At 35.0% G+C, this 21718-nt stretch overlaps 2 protein-coding genes across 3 annotated transcripts in view; both read left to right on the forward strand.

Annotated features, from left to right (window-relative positions):
* The first annotated feature begins 987 nt into the window (after positions 1-987).
* Positions 988-10002, forward strand: LOC139695012 (damage-control phosphatase ARMT1-like). Of its 2 annotated transcripts, none has more exons than XM_071593594.1 (7): positions 988-1191; positions 1306-1411; positions 1481-1719; positions 4016-4181; positions 4257-4446; positions 7652-7882; positions 9101-10002. In XM_071593594.1, exons 1-7 carry the CDS (start codon positions 1121-1123, stop codon positions 9448-9450), a joined length of 1353 nt encoding a protein of 450 aa, XP_071449695.1. In that variant the 5' UTR covers positions 988-1120; the 3' UTR covers positions 9451-10002. The 2 variants fall into 2 exon arrangements, with proteins under 2 accessions (XP_071449695.1, XP_071449696.1); XM_071593595.1 differs by having other exon boundaries at positions 1486-1719.
* A 1127-nt stretch (positions 10003-11129) lies between these two features.
* LOC139695295 (A disintegrin and metalloproteinase with thrombospondin motifs 7-like) overlaps positions 11130-21718 on the forward strand; it is a 57267-nt gene continuing 46678 nt past the window's right edge. The window contains exons 1-4 of the mRNA XM_071593993.1: positions 11130-11243; positions 11320-11392; positions 16817-17193; positions 19122-19266. Of these exons, the coding sequence (XP_071450094.1) occupies positions 11130-11243; positions 11320-11392; positions 16817-17193; positions 19122-19266 (709 nt within the window). The remainder of the gene's footprint in view (positions 11244-11319; positions 11393-16816; positions 17194-19121; positions 19267-21718) is intronic.

The raw sequence follows: 21718 nt of genomic DNA on the forward strand, positions 1-21718 counted from the left end.
ACAGTTTTCGAGTGGCACTGCGGAACAAAATAGTATTAATAAACTGAATATCTCTTCATCACCAAAGAGAAAACATTGCATTCATAGCTCTACTGTAAATTATAACGGCTATAATTATAGTAAATAATATTATAAAAATAAATTTCCAAAGGACTTTGATTGAATATGTTTCATTTCTATTACTTTAGCAAACAGGATTTTTAGCACGTGGGGCGCATTCCCATCTCCTGCTTATTAAAATGCTTTCGTTTTACGCAAATTTACATGTAGCTCGAAGGCTTCGAAAGACATTCCTTGCGTTCAACGAGGCATGTTCACATTGTTGGCTTTATTGCCAATTAGTGTTTAAAGTGATAAAGGGAAGGCAAAGGTGTGAAGTGAAGAAGTTTTCCTTCACATAAACAAGAGGGATGCTTTTCAGTTTTAATACTAACACCAAGGCGTATTTATTGCTCATCCTGGGAGAGAGTTATTATTTGTGTTATAAGTATATAAATAATACATTATATATTTAAGTACAACAATTTAATTAATTATGACTGTATTCCGATTGCTAATTTTAAAATCACTTTTGAAAATGAATAAGTCATAAATACAGTCAACCCGAAGGTCGATATGTTGAGTAATGGTAGAGTTCAGATAAGAAATGCAAATTTATTTTTTACAATTCTTTGATTAAAAAAATATATTTATCATATTCTTCAACCTTTCAATGTCGTTCGATTTAATCCCTCTTTCAATCTGCAAACAAGCCTGTACAAGTTATTAAATATGGTTGTAAAACTCTCTGCATCATTTTTATGCTCATTTTGATGTAAATATTTTGATTCATATAAATATTTAATATTATTTAAGCTATTTCTGTAAAATTATCTTGTTTCAAGTCTGATTCGCCCAAATGTCAACACAATAATCCCGCCCCAAGATACACTACAAATGGTACTCTGCGCAAGTTGAGCGTCGAAATTCGAGTAAAGCAGACGATGGTGTGCTTATGAAATGTATTGACGATTTTGATTAGTTGCCATTATTTGTATTTGAAGTATTCCCTGGATATAAAACGGAAAGGTTACATATATTTTCAGCGTCACAGCTTTAAGTTTGTGATTGTATTATAATCATGCCAAGACTGTTTCATACGGTTGATAGTTCAACCCCAATCAATGTTTTAGCTTCAGCCAAGTACAGAAGGTACATCTTTTTAATGAAAATCTGATGAACGAAGGAAATATTTACTGTCGTGTTTTTTTCGATATTCTTACTATTCACTCATTGGTTTAAATGAATGTGAAACGTTTCTTACAGGAGCTTTGCGTATGTTTTTACAAAAGACAGAATGCCAGTTGTCATTACCCAAGTCATTGATTTGCTCTGTAGGGATAAAATTGAGATTGCAGAAAAATATCAAGAGGTATAAAGTCTTTGTCACAATATTTTAATTTTAAATTTAGCCAACTGAAGATAAACGTTTATTTTTCAGGGTAGTTCAGAAGAATTGAAGTGTGTAATTGGAATGCTATCAAAATTGAAAACTGACGTACAGACGAACAAACCACTGGAACCACTGAATGACTCTGCAAGAGATGCTGACAGATGGAATCAATATTTGGAAAAACAAAAGGAAAAATTAGATGGCCGTGACCTTACGTGGTTCGATTCGCCATTTCTCTTCGCAGACTGTTACTTTTACCGACGAGTCACTGAATTTTTCGAAACCAGGTAAACAAGACTCCTCATTTTCTTGAAAATTTTTGAGGAAGCACTTAAAAGAATAGACGACGTGAGACGTGATAGTTTCTTTATCTTCAAGACCATTCAAATGATTTTCAACAATTGATTTTAAGAAATTAGTGCTCATATCACATATCTATGAGTATTAATCTAGATTATCGTACAGATAAAAGTTCTGAATGGACCTTTAAAGTGTACCTTCCAAATTTCATGATGAAAGAAACATTGCCAAAGAACGATCTTTTAGCAATGCTGAATTATGATTAGTAGTTGGCAAATCTTAGCTTATAGCAATGTTGTTTATTATTCTGATAAGGTCGTATTACGCAATATGCATTCAACATCGCATTACATACTGCCATAAAATTATGAGACATTCCATTCCAATAAATATGTTCTTTGAAACAGTATGTTATCAATGAATTAAAGAAGATCTCTCTGAGAAAGGAGAAGTTTGGTGCAAAAGAAATAATGAGAACATTATGGAAGAGGAATGTTGTATGCATAAAGTTAAAATATACTTGTTTGCCTCATGAAGTGTTAGAAGGTATTCGACAAATCAAATTGTACATAGTTTTGGAAATTGTTGGAGAAAAATATATCTATTTGAAAATATTCCATGACTATGCATGTAAGGATAGTGGGTACAGAATAAAAGCATTAGGCCAGGGTAGTAAGAGGTGTTTCCTTTTGTGTGTACATTACATTAAAATACCCTTTATACCGTTTCATTCGAGGGTAGACAAAGTTGGAAAGGTCTGAATTTCAGTTATTTTTGAGAAATTTACTCCCTTATTTTAAATTTTCACTGATAAAATCTCTGAGAAGTATGGAAAGGACTGAGGGTAGAAATTGAAGTAGAGATGGGGCTTATTTAGTTGTTTAGCCTTGTAGATGATCTAACTATTGTTAATCTGTCAGCCATGAAATTGCTTTTAAAAAATCACAACAATCAACCTGACGGCTGGTTTGTTAGTTTAGTGTTAGAGCTCATTTAATACTAATTCCAACAATAAATGGAATTATTGCTGGCTAGGGGGGCCAGTTCCTTTCCCTGTGCTCCTTCCGATTTTCACAGCTCAAGTGAAGTTAAGGGTATACAGAGGTGTTTCCTGGAATTGAACTCAGGCCCTCTCACCAATAGCTCAGCACTCTACGTAATGGACCATCACTTTTCTTACAAGGGTATGTGGTGCCTTCAAGTTCTTAGGTATCTCATGTTTTTCTTGGGGCAGGAATAAATTTTGGGTTTAAAAATGTGGGTACTCATTAATGAATACAAGACATACGAAGATGGCTGCACTTTGTAGTGCATAGGGTTTGTATAACTGCCATTAGAGTGAGAAGCAATTTCAATAATTAAAATTATATTTATTGTGTAATCATCCATTTTCTCCACTTGTGTGTTTTAATACTCATATAAATGCATTTTCATTTGAGTGAGGCATGCAGTGATGGTGATAAGGGTGTGAAAAATATTCATTTATTAGTGTGTGACAGTTCAAAGAAGGCAAAATGTCTTGTGATAACATACCCAAAGAAGCCTTGGCCAATGGCCAGCTGGTTTTTCCAGTGGGCAAAAGGGACGCCTACAGAAACCATGGAATTGTAGAATTGATGCTGGGAAAAATGTGTAGGTTTATAGGGAGACTATGTTGAGAATAGAAGTGTCAACTTTCTTGTGCTAGTCGAGTGACAGAAGAAATTGAGATCTTGCAACTTGAATGCACCCCATGTGTTGAAAGATAGTGAGATTTTTAAGATATCATTAAAATGGAGGATGTTGGAGAAAAGGGTTAGCTAAGGTATTTTAGATGCCATGGAGGGTGTTGTCTAGCATAAGAAAATGGTGTAATGCAGAAGGTGCTCATGTTTTACAGAGATATTTTATAAGTTCACATCACGATGCAACAAATTTAAAGGATCATTCAATAAAGTCCCAGTTAGACAGTTAATTTATAATTATCATTTACGTATTACAATCATGGATTTCTTAATGGATAAAAAGTTTTTGAAACTATTTGCCTTCATCTCTCTGTTGGTTTATAGGGTGTAAAATGTGAATGATTTAAATGACAATGCAGACGTTTATGTGGTATCATTTGCTTAATTCATATAAAAAAGGTGCGCTGACAAAGTAATTTGGAAAAAATTACTTACTCATTCTTTAGGTATTGTAAATTTGATGAGTCTCCTGCATGTAAAAAGAGTTCACATGTTAACTGCATGGTAAAAAATTGTTTCAAAATTAATCTACTTGTATTTTTCCTTCCACATTTCTAAGCAAAACTTTGTCAACATATGATCCCTATTTAAAGCAGAAAGATGATGCTCTCAAGGGGTCAATGGAGTCTATCAAAAGTTTAGCCAAATATTGCAATGTGATTACTGAAAAAATTCCATCAATGAGTAATGAGGAGATAAAAGAAGAGACAATGAAACTGTTTCAGGTGATTAAATTGTATTTATCATTAAGAAATGCAATTAATATTTTCCACAAATTTATCATGTAATGAAATCTGTAGGTGTCCATGTGGGGAAACGAATGCGATCTTGCACTAGCTGTTGAAGGAGCTGGCCATAAAAGTGCTAATGCATTACAGCAGGTGATTAACAAGAAAGAAAATATAATTTCAAATGATTTGGATGGCATACATTTATTCTTAAGTGGTGTGAGGACAACTGCTCTTCAGGAAAACAGGAAAATAATTGTAGGCAAGTATTCATTACAGTAATGACTTTCCATTATGTAATTGGACCCTCTTGTTTTTTAAATAAATCCTTTATTGCTATAATATTTGTGAACTCATAGAATCAGGTATGCCCATGATGTGTCCGTTGTGTGATATGTGGTATGCCCATTCAGCTGACATCCCTGCAGCTTCAGCAATTTCTCACACTTCCAGTCTGCAATCCTCCATGACCATTTTATGCATTGTTGCAATAATTTCTTTATTTGTCTACTTGGCAATAGTTGGATATGAAGGAGCAGGGACCCCCAGCGTTCTGAAAATCGGCGTGAATTTCCTCAATTTTTTCCATCTTTGCAAATCACTTCTTGGGAAAAACAGCAGAGATGTGTCTGCACCCTAGATTTCTTCCCAGAGCACTGATACGTTCTGAGTTTACTCATAAAGGATTACCTGTTACTTTGCGTGATACTCGTTGAGCTAGCACTGACATCTGGGAATGATTCCGAGAAACTTTCTAACTACACTCGTATTACTATTGGTAGTCTATCATTTAAGGTAGGTTTTGGATGGACACAAACTTAGCACACCTACATTCCTTAACTTCTCCTAACAGTGTAAACTTAAAATGAATGCACCTACAGTCATGAAACAATGGGAAACAAAATAGCCAAGACTGTAAACTTGATTGGCACTGGGTTTGTTTAAGGGGGTAGTTAGGAACAACGGGACTAGTTGGAGGAAATAGAAAAACACACCCTCGGTCACTTGGGTGTGTTTGGGAAACAGTGACCCACATGTACCTCAATCACAAACAAGTAATGAATAAATAAATACGGAAACACTTACAACCACTTGATCACTATGGTGTGTTAAGGAATAACAGTCACTCTCGTGAATCACATTCACACACTCAGGATTTGCGAGCATATCTCCTATGCCAGGGACCACAAAGGAATAAAAATTAATTAAAAACAAAATTAAAAAATCAAAAAGAAGGACCCAAGTTCATGTTCACAGTCACTCAATCACACTGGTGTGTTTGACCTTTGCAAATCGCACTCACTCAGTCATTCAGGGTTTGCAATGATTCATCCTATGCCAGTGACCCATTAATCACAGATTTATTCAAAATTATAAAATGGATGCACACACGTTCTTGCTCATTCACTCAATCACTTGGGTGTGTTCGGAAATAGGAACCTTTGGGTATGTCACCTACACTTTTGGGGTTTACAAGGATTTCTCCTGTTCCAGTGACCCATCAGTCACACAGAAAATATGAGTATGTAAAAGAAAGGGCATGCATTAATGCTCAATCATGCGTTAATGCAAAATGTAATTTATTGTTCTCCATAGTCCTCACATACGAACTGCTTTTTGTAATGATCTGGAACTGGACAAAGAACAGAATTCTGATCCAATTCCTCCCCCATAAATGCTACAAATCATTTCGTAAAAACTCCTCCTCTCACCTTTTCCTAATCTTTAAGTGATTCCATAGGAGTATTTTCTACCCCCATGACCTTATTGAATTTCATTTCCTCTAATGCACTATTTATTTCGCTATCAAGTATAAATGGAACTAAGCTACTTCTTTCCTCATCTATGTTTTTTTTTTCAATGTCTTAATTTGCTGGTGTAATATCTTTCCCACATAGATCCCCTATGTTATCTGACTTAACTAACCTGAAATTAAGATGCTCTATTTTCATGAAAACTAGAGTCATGAACAGGGTTTTTGTTTCGTTTTAAATATTTCTTTTTAATATTCTTGTAAATCCTTTTCTGAAGAGTTAACCTTTCCCCCCTTCCCCTTTGCCACATCCCCTCAACATTCCTCTCACCTTCCTTTACTCATTCTTTCTATGCCTATATAATCTACAAGGTCTGTACAAAAAAAGATGAGACTGGTCTATCTATGCCCAAACTACTTGACGAATCACAATCAGGGAGGTGTCCACTTCTAGCAGTATCTGTGAAACATAAAACACCACCTTGCTCATTGGCTTATCTCAACTTGTCTCCACACAATATAGATTCTTATCTGAGCTTGAACATGCTTGCTGTACAAATTCTTGTGTTGGTGAGAATGAAGTTGTTAGAGAAGCAGTGTGTGTGCCCTGAATTTTCTTTTAACCTCGGGAAGAGTGCCACTGAAACTTATGGAATGATTCAAGAGGCATTTGCCCAATGAATCTATGAGCCGGGTACAGTTTTATCCATGGGACAAGTGCTTCAAATCTGGGTAAACATAGACCGATGAAGAAGTGAGTAATGAAAGACCAATGGATGACCATGTTGACAAACAACACCCATGTCAACATTGTGAATGATATAGTGCATGCAAATCGTAGGTGAACCGTCAGGAAGATTGCCAATGAAGTTGACATTAGTGTTGGATCATGTTTCACCATTTTGATAGAAATTTCTTCCAGGCCATCTTCCCCCCACCCTAAAAACCTCAGATGTTGTAATCAAGCGTGAAAGTGATGTTGATCATTCTCTTTGATTGAGAAGGGATTTTTCATTATGAATACCCTCAAAGGAGAAATAGTGAATGGGCAACACCTTATAGAGGTTATGAGATGGTTAAGACACACCATGTTGTTGGAAGAGACAAGAAATATGGAAAAACAAGCCTTTGTGCTTTCATCACAATGTGATACATGCCAATGTAACATGTATTCATTATTATAGAGTTCTGGCCATAAAACAGAACACCGGTGATCCCATAGCCACCCTACTCTAGATCTTGCTCCAGTGGACTTTTTCCTAATTCCTAAGTTGAAATCCACCTTGAAAGGATGCTGATTTGAAATTATTGAAGACATCCAACAAAATTGTACCTCAGACTTAAAGGCTATCCCAAAAGTAGTATTCCAGATGGCATTCAAAAGCTGGAAAAAACATTGGGAGCGTTGTATTGGCAGCTAAGGGCTGTATTTTGAAGACGATGAGTATGATTATAGGGTAACTAATGAAATCAAGTAATCATTCAAATAGTCTCATGTCTTTTTGAAAATACCTCGTATTATTCTGTTGTCACACACTAACCTTCAGCAGTGGTACTTTCTCTATCTGTTCTCACTTTCCATTCTTCTTCCTCCCTCCCACTGCCTTTCAAGTCATTCAAATGATTGGCATAAATTTATCATAGGCCATCCACTGTTTTCAATGGCATGGAACATCCAAATTCTTTTTAATGACAGTAATATCTCTCCATTTAGATATCATCATGGATAATGCTGGCTATGAACTAGTCTCAGACTTCTGCTTGGCTGATTGGCTTATTAATTCATCCCTGGTGGATGAAGTGAGATTTCATGTTAAGAATATGCCTTGGTTTGTATCTGATACGAATAGTCATGATATATTATGGGTTCTTGGTGCCTTTGAAGTAACAGATTCTGAAGATCTTTTGACCATGTTAAATCGTTGGAACAAAAATTTTTCATCAGGTGAGTGATTAACCTTTATACTCTTTTTAAAGATGAATAGTATTTACCCACTTTACTCCTTCTATTTATTTAATTGTGTGTATGCTAGCATATGGCTCTCAAGTTTTAAAAGCAATGTATATTTCTATTTCATTCTGTACCTGGTATTATTGTGGCTAATGTACTGGAATGATAAAAGGAAAGCAAAAAAATTAAAAACCTACCTACCTTGGATGTACATAAATGATTTAACGCCAGTACTGTTTCTAGTCAATGGGCCAGTACTGTTAGGGGATCGAGATGGTACGGGGGCTAACGTACTGGCTTCCCACCCTGAGGGCAAGAGGTTAAATCACGGCGGTGTTGAATATTTTTCAGAGGTATCTCGATCCCCACTTGAGGTGCTTTGTGGAGGGCACTTTGAGTGAGTACGCCATCCATCAGATGGGACGTTAAACTGCGGATCCCTTGGCGCCTTTCGTAAAGAGTAGGCTAATGCCGACACCGGGTTTCTCTCCACCCTTCATCCTTTCCTGTCCATCCACTATGGCACAAATGACCTTAGCTGTCGGTCGCCTCCCCTAAAAACTACTACTACTGCCAGTACTGTTTCTTGTCAGCACTTACTATTCCAAATATTTTTCTCATTGTATTGGTTTTAATACACTAAGTGAAGTTTTCTGAGAATAAAAATAATTCTGGAGTATTCTTGGGAAGTACTTGAACATAGTTCAAGTTTTTAGTTAAATTGAGATTTTACAAATATGTATCCTGCAGATTAAATAAGTTTTGGACTGCCCTTATTGACCATTATCTTCCACACATCATGAGAACCTCCTTTTGTTTTGCCTGCTTCATTTCATTCAGTCTTTCTGTGTAACTTTTCTTCATCATGCTGTCTGAAAAGCCCACTCTCTTCCTTCCTGTACTCTGTTTACACAACCTCACCCTTGTATCATGGTCTGTAAAATCCCTCTGCATTTCAATATTTAAATTAGCATAAGAATGTTAAAAAAATTATTCACCAATACCTTTATGCTGACCTGGTATCACAAATAAAAAAACCATTTATCAAAGGAGCTGAGAGTCTCTTAAGCTTCAAGTTTGCATAATATGATATAGTAACTGTTAAATTTTACTTTGTATATTAGCATTTAAGTGTCATATTTGTGATATTCTTTTGTGTTATATTCTATGGTTTAAATGTGTCAGTGCATAAACTGTATCCTTTTTATTCAGGTCAGTGGAATGTCAAGGACAAAGAAACTTATTGGACCCTTCCATTCTCATATCATGAAATGCCCACTGAAGATCCAGAACTGTACAATCAACTCTCATCATCGTCCCTATTAATTTTTAAAGGGGATCTAAACTACAGAAAGCTACTTGGTGACATAAACTGGAAGTTCTCAACTCCATTTGGTGCTGCACTTCAAAGTTTTACTCCAGCACCATTGGTGGCATTGCGTGCAGTGAAAACAGAAATATTGGTTGGTGTGGACCCTGAGGTGGTTGTGAAAAATAACATTGTGGATTCTTTGTGGATGTTGAAGGGAACACATGGTGTTATACAGTTTCATATACCTTGATCTTCAATAAGAAATATTTGAAGTGTCACAAATTATCAGACTGTGCCATAATTCAAAACCTGAAAATGTGTTAAAACATGGAATGTTTCAACTTATATTGTTACCATCATCTCTGGAGATGTGGTTTTGAAGATTCCGATGATTGTTAAATGGTTTTTATACTGAAATCCACCCTTTTTATCTCTCTGGCAAACTCTTTCTCTAATCTCGATCTCAGTTATTATTTTTTAACAATAAATAATATTTATGGTCATCTAGGAGTTTTATAAGGTTTGTTTTAACTGAAATGTAATGACAAGCTTTTGGACTGTTTTTTTATGTATTTTACATATTTCAACTAACTAGGTAGCTCTTCTATTACTAGTTTATTAAATCCATCTAAATTCCTTAACCTCAAGGCATTGTTTCATATAAAAAGGCATATGAGAGGTGTCTTGTGTTATTTACCAAAATTTGAAAAAAAAATCCCAAATTGTTGATGTAGGCTCACTCTTTCCTTCACTCTGAATCATTTCTGGCAAAAAAACATAATAAATTATTTTGTTGAAGATATGTATTTATTTTAATTTAAACATTTCCAATTTCCCTTTTCATAATTATATTTTTTCTTATTCTATATGATACGGTTATTTACAGTATTCTCCCATTTAAGATAGGCTTTGTACGTATACAGACTGAACAATGATAAATTTCTTAAGATATCCAAATAAAATACAATATGACACATTGCTAAACCTATCTTCAGTTCCACATACTTCTTTCATGCTTTTCATTCCATCCAACATACCTATTGGTAGAAGAGCTTGTATGTTCTTTGGTCCCCTAGAGCTGCGCTGGTGGGAGCAATTATTTGCTCCTGGTAGGTTAATTATTTACTCATACCAGATTGATTGATAGATAAGAGCCAGGCAAAAGGTAGTCAGCACAGCATCTGTACCTCAAGGAGGCTCCTGCAAAGGTATCTGGTCCCTGTGGCACGGCCATTGAGTTGATGGTGACAAATTTGAAACACTACTGAGAAAGGCAATGGGAAACCTCCTCAATTACTAATCCCAAGTTTTTATGATGGACAGTGTAGAGAAAATGAGTTCTAACAACTTCAAAACTCAGCCCAATCAGACATGTCATACTCAGCGGTGGGGGAGCCAAGGCTTCTGCAGTTGTCATCTCACGAAATCCTTGCAAAGTAAAATTGAGAGTGGCAGTAGCAGTATGAAAGAAAACAAATTAGTTAGAATAAGGACTTGAAATGTTAGGACTATTTTAAGGGCAGGAAAATTGGAAAATATAAGCTGAGAGGTGGAGAGAAGAAATATAATTGTTCTAGGGCTGTGCAAGTTGAGATAGAAGGATAGTCAGGATTATTGGAGTGATATAAGCAAAGGGTAAGAGAGCCTGCAAGGGATGGCAATAACATTGGATCAAAAGGTAGGAGGAAGTGTAATCGGTATACAGCAAGCAACGGATAGAGCATTACAAATAGAGTTAAAATCAGAACCCACGATCTTGGTCTTTGTTTAGGTATACATGCCACCAATCATAGCGAAGTAGAAGTTGATGGGGTATACAATTGGTTAGATGATATGATATTGGGTGCTCCTAGAGTGAAACCATTGATATTGATGTGGCGTTAAAACGCCATTGTAGACAAAGGAAGAGATGATAGAGAGGTGGGCACAATGGTAGAGAAACAGCAAATGTCTGTGGGAGAAAGCAATACAGTTCTGCAGGAGACAGAGATGGTCTATAGAGCATGGCATTGGGTTTTTGGAGATGAAACTATGACTGCGCAGGTATTAGAGGAGGATTGGTGAAGCAGCAAAGGCACCCATGAACATATCAATTTACCATATGTGTTTCATCATACAGCATACAATTCTGAGTGAGTTAATATACATGAGTGAATTTGCTGGTGTATGGCTTGCTTGTTTTATGTGTGAATGTAATAGATGTAAATATTGATTCCAGGTAGAGTAATGTAGAATTTTAACAACTTATCTGGATGAATGTATTATTGTATTTGGTGTGAGCTCTTAAAACAATGCCAAAAATGGTGTCTAACGACAAACAATTGGTAGGAGAAATTTCAGTTTAGCTTGATACTTAGTTTGTAGGAAGTCACATGTTTTTGCAGCAGGGTTAATAAGATATGAACAAAAGCAACATACCAAGAGTGAGAATAATTATTTGTCATTGAGAAAAATTATATATTGTACTAATGTAATTTCATTGCTAAGTTCAATATAATGTAATGTACACCTTGTTTTTAGATTGACATTTAAGGCAGCCTGTGAAGGTTTTTACAGGCTTCCCTTCACTTATGGCAAATGCAGAACATCAGCCATTCCAATGCAAAAGATATAAGGTTAAAAATAATAAAGACCTTTCCAACTTAACTACTATGGATACTTCTTATTTGTGTCTAGTTATTGGGATTGGATAAATATTTTGTCATGTTGGTAATGAGAACATCCTTTGTGATTTAACTCCTCTTAGGACCTGTGCAACATTCCTCTCTCAATTTCTTGTAAGTTTACAAATGCACTGATTAATCTTTTCTCTGTTATCAAATTAAAGATTACTTCTGGTAATGAAATTAAAGACAATAAATGTTAATACTGAAGTGTTTCCATAGGTTAAAGATTTTGAGATGACCTATATTTTAAGATAGCAAAATTCAGCATAAGAAGTTAAAAAAATGTGAGAATTAATTAGCATGTCAGTGCTTGATAATCACTCTATGTCATATTGTCTGAAGTATTTGGAATTGATTAACTGTGCAATTTATTATTATTAGTAATGTTATCATTTTAAACCATATTAGTACAATTGTTACATACTCTGATGTTTAGCTATATATTAAAAAGTATTTTTTTATTGGGACACGTAATAGATAAGCAGATCAAACTAATCCTATGAACCTCATTTAAACTGTGAACATAAATGGCTCTCTTAAGCTGGATATATTTAATTTAATAATGGAATAACAATTCGAAGCAATAGAAAGTTCCTTTGGATTGGATGATCTAGTAATTATTTTTTGAAAGGATCAATTAAGCAAATCAAAGCCAAAGTAATTTCCTCAGAAAAGTGCAATTGCATTATCAAGGTTCAATTGTAATCATATTGAGGATAGTGATATGTTTGACCCAGTAGATCACTATAAATTTCATGTTTCCAGGTTTGCTAATTCATTAGTAATGCCAGAGTGCACTATGTGGAATTGATATAACTTTGCACCCCCAGTCAAAAACTGCAATGTGACTTGTCATAAAATAACGTCCACATCTAGGTCAAACCTATCCATAAACAATATTTTGTTGAGGGTTATGCAATAGACTCCATATGACTACTGCCAATGATGAAATACCATGGTGAAACCCGAAAAAATCTACAGTAGTTTCGAAATCAGCTCTTCAGTTTAGCTCCCGCATTTCGAAAATTAATTATGTAATAACTCTAATGACATTTTCAGTATTAATTTTTCGGTCATTGATAAGAAATTTCCAAATCATTACCGTCGTTCGAGGTGCATACCAAGTTACTTGGCAGTTTCATATGCTTTAAACTAATATCGGAGTATTTCATTAGTAGCATCGTCTCGATTAGAAGAGAGGTAGTGTGTTTTCACTGAAAAATTCCCCCAATTTTCCTTTTAAGTATTCCAAGCAGATTCCCAATAACCTTGGCATTCATGACTCACAGTGGCGATCGGAGTTGTAAACGCTGTAAAAGTTAATTATTTATATTTTATAGTCACCTTGGTGATGGAAAGATTTTGTCCGCAACATTCACTTACAGCATTCTTAAGGAATTATATATATGAAGTTATTGATTTTGCACGATTTTGAAGAAATATGATACTTCCTCTGCTGTGTCTAATATGCTGTTCGTTCGTGGAAAGTTTAACTCATGAAGGTAAATGTTCAGATCATTTTTCATGTTTTAATGTATCTATCATTTTATGCCTCTGAAGAAGGGTTTTTAGTTCAGTATTTATGAGGAATTATTTTAGTTTGGTTATTCTTCCTTCCTCGGTCATAACCATTTGAATTGCATATCATGTTTGTAATTTTTTATTTGTTTCCACGATTAATCAGTCACGAAATTTAATTCATTCGCATTCAGCGAGCTACGTGTTTATAGCACGCTATAGCTTAGACTATAGACATATTTAAGATATGAATATTATAAATCTTAATTGTTAAATATAATGTTGTTTTATATAATAATTAGGTGTTCGAATGCTGTAAATATTTTAATCTGCCAGTGATAGCATATTTAAGTAAACTTCTGTAGACCTTAGTTCTGCCTTCCCATTATGAGGGCTCAAGCTCATTTTCCAGACAGCACATGTTTAAATAATCCATGCATTGAAACAATTATAACTATTTGATACGTTTTTAGCCGGTTTATAATATCGAGGTTTCTATTGTATCGCTAAAATTGTAAAGTGACACTCGTTCACGATATACGATTCATAATTCGTTCACTCAATACGCACCGCGCACTATGGAAGTTGGAAGATGAATGCGATGTGTCAAAAAGTTTATTTGTTTATTACAACCAAGTTTGTGGTAGCATATAGTGTTCGGAATGTGTGCTCGATGTTTGAATATTTCGGTTGTTTCGTGTTTTTACGCTATTTGAAGAAGAAGGTGAAGATTCAGATTTGTTATTATAATGGCAATGACAGTAAAATACATGCCCGCGACAAGAATTGATCTTACTCTAATTTAGCCAAATTAGATTGGAATCTAAACTTGCAATTGCTGCGACGGAAGAACTTCCGTCCCATCGTCCGATAAACGGGGAAACATGTCATATTTAATATTATAGGTACCCAAAGTTGGAATTTCATTGTCATTTGTGAACGAAAAGGTGTTTGACTGAGAATTATGTATCCTTAATTAAATGAAAGTCGTGGTACAGAACCATTATAAATCTTACAATCCCACCCCAAGCTTTGGGTGGGGGAAAATCCAATTAGACGGGAGTCGAACCCTCTACCACTGGAATGGTAGTTAGGCTGGGAATCACTCACTGGTATGATGTAGCTTCAGAAAATGCTCCGAATCGAGAAATAATATGTAAGAAGTCGCAGGTTGATCACAGGGTTCCCAGAGATTGGAAAATGGGTAACGTAACAGCAATATTTAAAAACGAATACCAGGAGGAACCGAGCAATTGCAGACCTATTTCCCTCACATCAATTTCGTGCAAGGTTATGGAACATATAGTTGCTAGTTTGAGACACCTCGATAATCAGGAGTTATTAATAAAATGTACGGTTTCCAAAGGGATAAAGTTCGGGATGGTGCGGTGGATAACTTACAGACCGTGAGTGCCCGGGTTCAAATCCTGGAGACAACAATTATTTTTCAGTGGTATCCTGATTCCTAATTGAAGCATATGGCATAGATAAATATGTTCGGGGTTGGATTAAAGACTTTTTGAATAGTCGGGTACAATTAGTAGTGATAGAAGGAGTTAACTCAAATGCAGTTGATGATACTTCAGGTGTTCCCCAAGGAACTGTTTTCGGACCACTTTTATTCCTACTTCACGTTAACGTCATTGACTCGATAGTCACTAGCAAGATATGTTTATTTGCTGACGATGCAGTGACTAGATTTGTTTACAGTGATATCCCTGATCCTGAGGACATGTCAACTTTATCAGATGACCTTAATGTAATATAAGGCTGGTGTGACACTTGGCAATTAGAATTAAAACGAAAAAAGTGTATGGAGATGAATTTCTGGAAAAAGAGAAATTCCCTCCTGAATGTCTATGGTTTCGGGAACACCCGAATAGGATGTGAAACTCAAGTAAATACCCAGGAATTACCGTCACTCATGACCTCTCCTGTGCGAAACACATATGCAGAATATGTGTACACACTGACAAAAAATTTGGATTAATTAGAAAAGAACTGGGTAAATGTGATGAAAAGGTGAAAGAGAAATGTTATCTGTTGCTAGTTTAGGCCTCATTTAGAATATGCTGCAAGTATATAGGATCCTCACGAAGTTGGATTAATACCGCCATGTGTGTTAAATGTGTATTACACCCATTGTACTATGCTAGGAGAGATCATGTCAATAAAATTAGACAGAATAAGTATAGAACAGATAGATTCAAGATATCATTTTTTTCCACGAACAAGAAGGGATCAGAATAGTATTGTCCGACCGCAGTAGTGTCATCTTTGGGTCAAAATTAGTCTGGTGTACAGGTATATTCACTCCCTGCTACACACCCTAGCGGTGGCTTGCAGTGTAGTTAAATATCAAAAAATGGTAGGTAACGGGGTTCCCACACCATCATATAGACTGATGGGGTAAAGTATTCTTACAATTAATTTGTTTGCATGCACATGAAAACACCAGGTAGTGCTGGCATTCCATTTCATTTAGAGAATGTTTTAGCCCTTTCAGTTTATATTCCACGTGGAATATATGTAGATACATCAGTTTTCTGTGATGGAATTAATAATTATTGTAAAAACTGTGCTGTCTGTGTATACCTTGGATTTGTAGAGTATGGAATAGTTTTCTGGCCCAAATGAGCTATTGTAATAAAAAATACTTTTGTCATCTGCAGTAGGTGAACACGCCAACTTTAAGCACATCTAGTTTATGGAGACTGATGTCATAAGCCCTCTACCACATGTCCTAGAGTGGCTGTTGGTGTATCATCTAGATAAATTAGACCTGGGTGTCATTTGGATGAATATATTGTCTATTTAAAATATCTCTGCAATATTAGGGGCAGTGAAAGGAAAATTCCCCATTCGATAAATCTAAAACAAATGCAACATGTAGGTATATTAATCAACAGTTAAAAAAGTTGTCCAAGAATAATGATACATTCATGTAGAGCTCAGCCATTTTTAACTTTGATTTTACTTGCTACATTGCCAAGCATGTTTGTTGTAGAGAAGGATTGCATACTTTTAATCATAGCCATCGTTCTTGGATACATTTGGCCGTGCAGGCAAGCCTAAGATTATCCCAATGGTTATAGTATTTTTAGCAACAATAAGTTTTGATATTTTAAATTTTCTTTGGGAAATTTGTGAATCCCTAGTAGTGGATCCAGTCAGGTCAACACAATGAGACATGAAGGGTTTGAGAGAAATATATTTGAAAAGGATAATAAAATGCTGACCAAACCACAAGGGGCAAATTTATCATCTCTCCTCCTAACTCCCCAATCCCTTCTTCTATTTGTCTGCCTATCCTAAGAATGCAAATGACCTAAGTAGTTTAAAACCCCCTGCTGCAAGTTTGTTAATGTTAATCATATATACTTGTGCAAATTGTTCTCAAAGGGTATCTTATTTGTCATTCATTTATTTCAGGGCAGTATTCAAGAAGGCAAACGGGTTATCAATTAGTTGTGCCTGAAAAGGTTGACCAGGATGGAAATTTCATCTCATATGAAATACCTCACTATTACCATTATTCAGACTTTAGTGGTAATAAAAAGAGACAGGCTCATCCAATGGATGCTGTCAATTATAAGATAAACATTGAAGGAAATGATTATCTCCTTGAGCTGTGGCCAAACACAAGATTCATATCTCCTGGTATGGTAATCGAAACAAGGCATGACTATGAGTTAGAATCTGGCTCTAACATGGATATTAAAAGGCTTCAAGACATGCTTTGCCATTATAAGGGCTACTTGAGAGACCTAGAGAATTCCATAGCTGTTCTGTCTGCATGCAATGGTTTGGTAGGAATTATTACTACATATTACCTAAGGGGTTATTCATGTGATCAAGCAAACCTGCCTACCTATCTTACCTTGCCACTGATTAAAAAAGTGTTCCTAATTTTTTTTTTAACTTCTAAACGAAACGTCCCTATGTTTTATAAATTGAGACACGATTACCTATTGCCGCACTAACAAAGTGAATACCCATACTTGAGGAGTGATAAACAATTCTCTCTTGATTTTAATGTTCAAGCCAATCCCAAAGTAGGAATTGGCTGAGGAAATGAAATGATTCATGAAGGGAAGAGGGAACTCTTGCGGCTGTAATTAGGTATGTGACCAAATTTGGTAAATTAAAAACTTGGGACACTCATTAAAACCCTTTAAAAATGTGGTGATTTATGAAGTAAGCATTAATAATGTAACCAGTAGATGTCTTCATGAATAGAAAATTAGGGAATGAATGTAATAATTATTCTACATGTGAGTGATAGAATAGAAATCAGTGAAACCTGATATAATAAATTAATTTTGTTGAACTGGATTTGTTGTTTGACTTTGGAAAGTGGAATTTGATTATGTGTTATCATATGTAGGAAGAATTTTTTATTTTATTTTTGAATAAAGAAATTTGTAGTAGGGAATATACCTGAAAGGGAATGCTTTTAGAATAATGAATTGCAATGTAGTGAATGGATAAGGGAGTTATGGGGGTGAGGTATGGGAGTATGATCATGGCAAGAAAATATTAGAATTTTAAATTAGACATATTTAAAATCTGACTAACACATCTCAAACATAAAGTCTAATTTTATGAAATTTTACTGCCAGTGTGAATATAATGCAAAAGTTTATGTTCATTGAAATTTTGGACTGCATAGTCATGAACAATGCATTGGCTTATTTTAAACTCTTGTAAAAGTTTTTTGAAAGTGGTTGAATAGGTCTTGTTTCAAATGCAACCACAGCTATATATGCATAGGTGCTCTCCTTTCATGATGCAACATCTTATAGGCCACTTTTTGGCCAACTCCTCCTGCCATGTAATTGGCCAGAACAATTCTTGAATTAAACCACCATCAGAGTGTTACATTTAACTATCAAAGTATATTCCTGATAAAATACATATTTTATATTGATACTTTTCCATATGAAATGTGAATATTGTGGTAATAAAGGAGATTTTTATGATGAATTCAAATAAATATTGGGCATCTTTACTATAATGGCTAGTCAACATTTAGAATTGCTAAGAATGGATGGGCTCATATATCTCATCCATTTTTTTCTTCAGCTATGCATTTTATCTCTGCTTTGAAAAGTGATGTGTTATTTGTAATTATCATTTCATTTCTGTATTTATGGATTCTGAAAAATTCAGCTGGAATTTCCTTTTCTCCAGTACTCAGAATATTTAGAAACGGTTAAGTAGTGACTAATGTTGTGAGCTGAGTTGATGGGTGGCTTGTTTTCGAGTAGGATGTAGGGTTGTGTTTTGTTACAAGAGAGAAGAGCATTATTCGATAGCTTATGTCTCTCCAAAACCTTCCTTAACCAGTAGATTACCTATAATAATGACATTAATATACATTTATAGATGGATGAGGGGTTCATGGAAAGAGTGTGTAAAGTGACTTGTGTGGGATAGAGGTGCTGTGGATAGGCATAGTGACAAATAGAAAAGGGTTGTGTGGTAGGTGTTGATGACTCTGGACATGAATTTGAGTGAGAGAGAGTTCATTGGTGTGTGGGACTGAAGATGAAGAGATTAGGGTTTAGAGGGCTAGAAAGCAATTTTCATTGTGATAGTGTTTTAATGTGAGAGCATGATAAAAGCCTAATTATGTATGTAATTTCAAATTGAATTTTATTCATGTTCTTTGTGATTAATGTATCAACATCAATATTTGTTTGAGGCTGATGATTATTGTATGATTTGTTTTTAGGTTGGGTACATAAATATGAATGATGAAAGTTACTTTATTGAGCCTGTAAGGAACTTCACTTCAGCACCTGATGAAAAGCATCTTCATATTCTGTACAACGATGACTCAATGGATTTGAAGGATTCGGGCTTTTGTGGAACCAGAGGTAATGTGACTTTATTGGTAACAGCACATTAGTTTAATTTCTCATTAATTGCTTATTTCATAGTATTCAGTTGAATTGAAAGAATTAGTCAAAATATTCAAGTGTAGCTTCATACCATCATCCATCCATTACCAATGTGTAATAAACTGCATTCAGTAACTGAAAACCGAACTCATCAGTGATAGAAAGACTGTTGCTTGAAATTTGCAGTCCAAATTTCATCCAAAATTTCAGTTTTACATGTGATATCTGAAGTTAAATGATTTCATGAGTTGTCCTGAGCTAAAAATATTTAGTAATTGCCTATAAAGCAGTTAAAGCATTTAAGACAGTTAAGAAGTATATATGTACCGCATATGTTATGAAGTACTAATCCTCTGTGTAAAATCTATGTAGCGTCCAAGTAGGACTTTATTCCTATTGGCTAATATCATATAAGTATTCAATTTTACTCAAATTTATTTCTCTATCAAACAATTCGAAGAAAAAGACATAATTTGAGAAATCTGCTCAACCAAGAGGTGAGGATATTGTGTGACATTAACAGTGGTGAAGCAGTTTATAGATAATTCATTACATAATGCTGCATAGAAAGTAATTATTATTATTATTATTATTATTATTATTATTATTATTACTTTTTATTTGCCCAGAGATCACAATACAAAAATACCAGGTGGGTGAAGTATGTACATGATATAAGGCACGTCAATGAGGAGCAAAGACACAGGCTCAGTTAAGATACATAAAAGAATAGATGCTCATAGTTACATAAGTGTTTGGTACAAACCCATGAACATCGGCTGTAACATGCACATACAATATCAAATTCAGAAAAATCATTGATCACAAACATGAATCAGACCATTACCATTGCTAGAAACTAAAAGTATGAACTTACTGGTCGGGAATATTGTTGAGATATTCATCAACCGAGTAAAACATATTGCGTTGTAGATATCTTTTTAGTTTATGCCTGAATACGGCAGTTCCCTGTGTATCCTTGATACTTTTGGGTAGTTTGTTAAATAATCTGATGCCCATTTCATTGGGTCCTAATTTCAATGCTTTAGTTCTTATATTCCCATAATGGAAGTCATTCCTGCCTCTGGTGTAATGATGATGATAGGCAGAGTTAAGAGAATAGTTGCCGATGTTATTTTTTATATATAGAATTAAAAACATAATGTAGATGCATGGGAGTGGTAGCAAATTTAATTCATGGAAAATAGGCCTTGATGGAGCATTGTAAGGTTTCCTGGCGATGATTCTAATAGCTTTCTTTTGCATTTTAAAGATGGTTTGAGAAATAGCAGCTGATCCCCATAATATTATACTGTAGGTTATATTTGAGTAAATTTCCCCATAGTACAAATTGAGTAGTACAGTTTTACTTGTAGTTTCATACAGGTGTCTTAATAAGTAGCAAGTTGAACTGAGCTTGTGTTGGAGGGCTTTTACATGAGTATCCCAAGAAATATTTGCACATAGAGAAATACCTAGAAATTTGCATTCTGTCACACGCTCAATTGATAGGTCATTGATTTTTACCAGCAGATCATCTGATATGTTCTTATTGTGTGTAAAGTTTACTATTTTACTTTTATTTACATTTAAGTCTAGAAGGTTGTCTGTACACCACTTGTTTATAGCAAGTGTGACAGACTTAGCTTTTTCCACAAGGCTGGGATATGTTTGTGTTGATATTATTATATTAGTGTCGTCAGCGTACAACACTGGTATTATTCCATCATTATTTGGTAAGCAGTTAGGTAGGTCATTGATGTAAATCAGAAAGAGGAGTGGCCCAAGGGTTGAGCCTTGTGGAACACCTTTGTTAACTTGGTATGCTTCGGATGAATATTTTGACCCATCAACTGATAACACTACTTTTTGAGTGCGATCAGTTGATGGGTCAAAATATTCATCCGAAGCATACCAAGTTAACAAAGGTGTTCCACAAGGCTCAACCCTTGGGCCACTCCTCTTTCTGATTTACATCAATGACCTACCTAACTGCTTACCAAATAATGATGGAATAATACCAGTGTTGTACGCTGACGACACTAATCAAAAGTAATAATCTTTTATCCATTGGTTACTGGAAAAACTGTAGTTTATAATCTGCTATTTTCAATCAGAACTCATAGTGAGAAAGTAGGCTCATCAATGGATATTTGTGTAAGGAATTCCTCAATTTTGATTTTTGAACCAAATGGATGGATTGCAGGGTTATTTTGCACAAACAAAACACTTAATTTTTTCCCCAAGAAAATTATGTGACTGTTGGCTTACAACATGGAGCAGTGGGCCGAACCATCTTTTCAGCAATCATATTACTAACCAAAGGCTTATCAGAATTAACCAGATTTTTATATTAATATTCAAATTAAAATGGTTTCTTTGATAATACATCATCCTGCCCAATAAATAAAATTTTCATTTACCAAGT

The sequence above is a fragment of the Hetaerina americana genome, unplaced genomic scaffold (genome assembly GCF_022747635.1).
Source record: "Hetaerina americana unplaced genomic scaffold, ioHetAmer1.1.p SCAF_6, whole genome shotgun sequence".
NCBI lineage: Eukaryota > Metazoa > Arthropoda > Insecta > Odonata > Calopterygidae > Hetaerina > Hetaerina americana.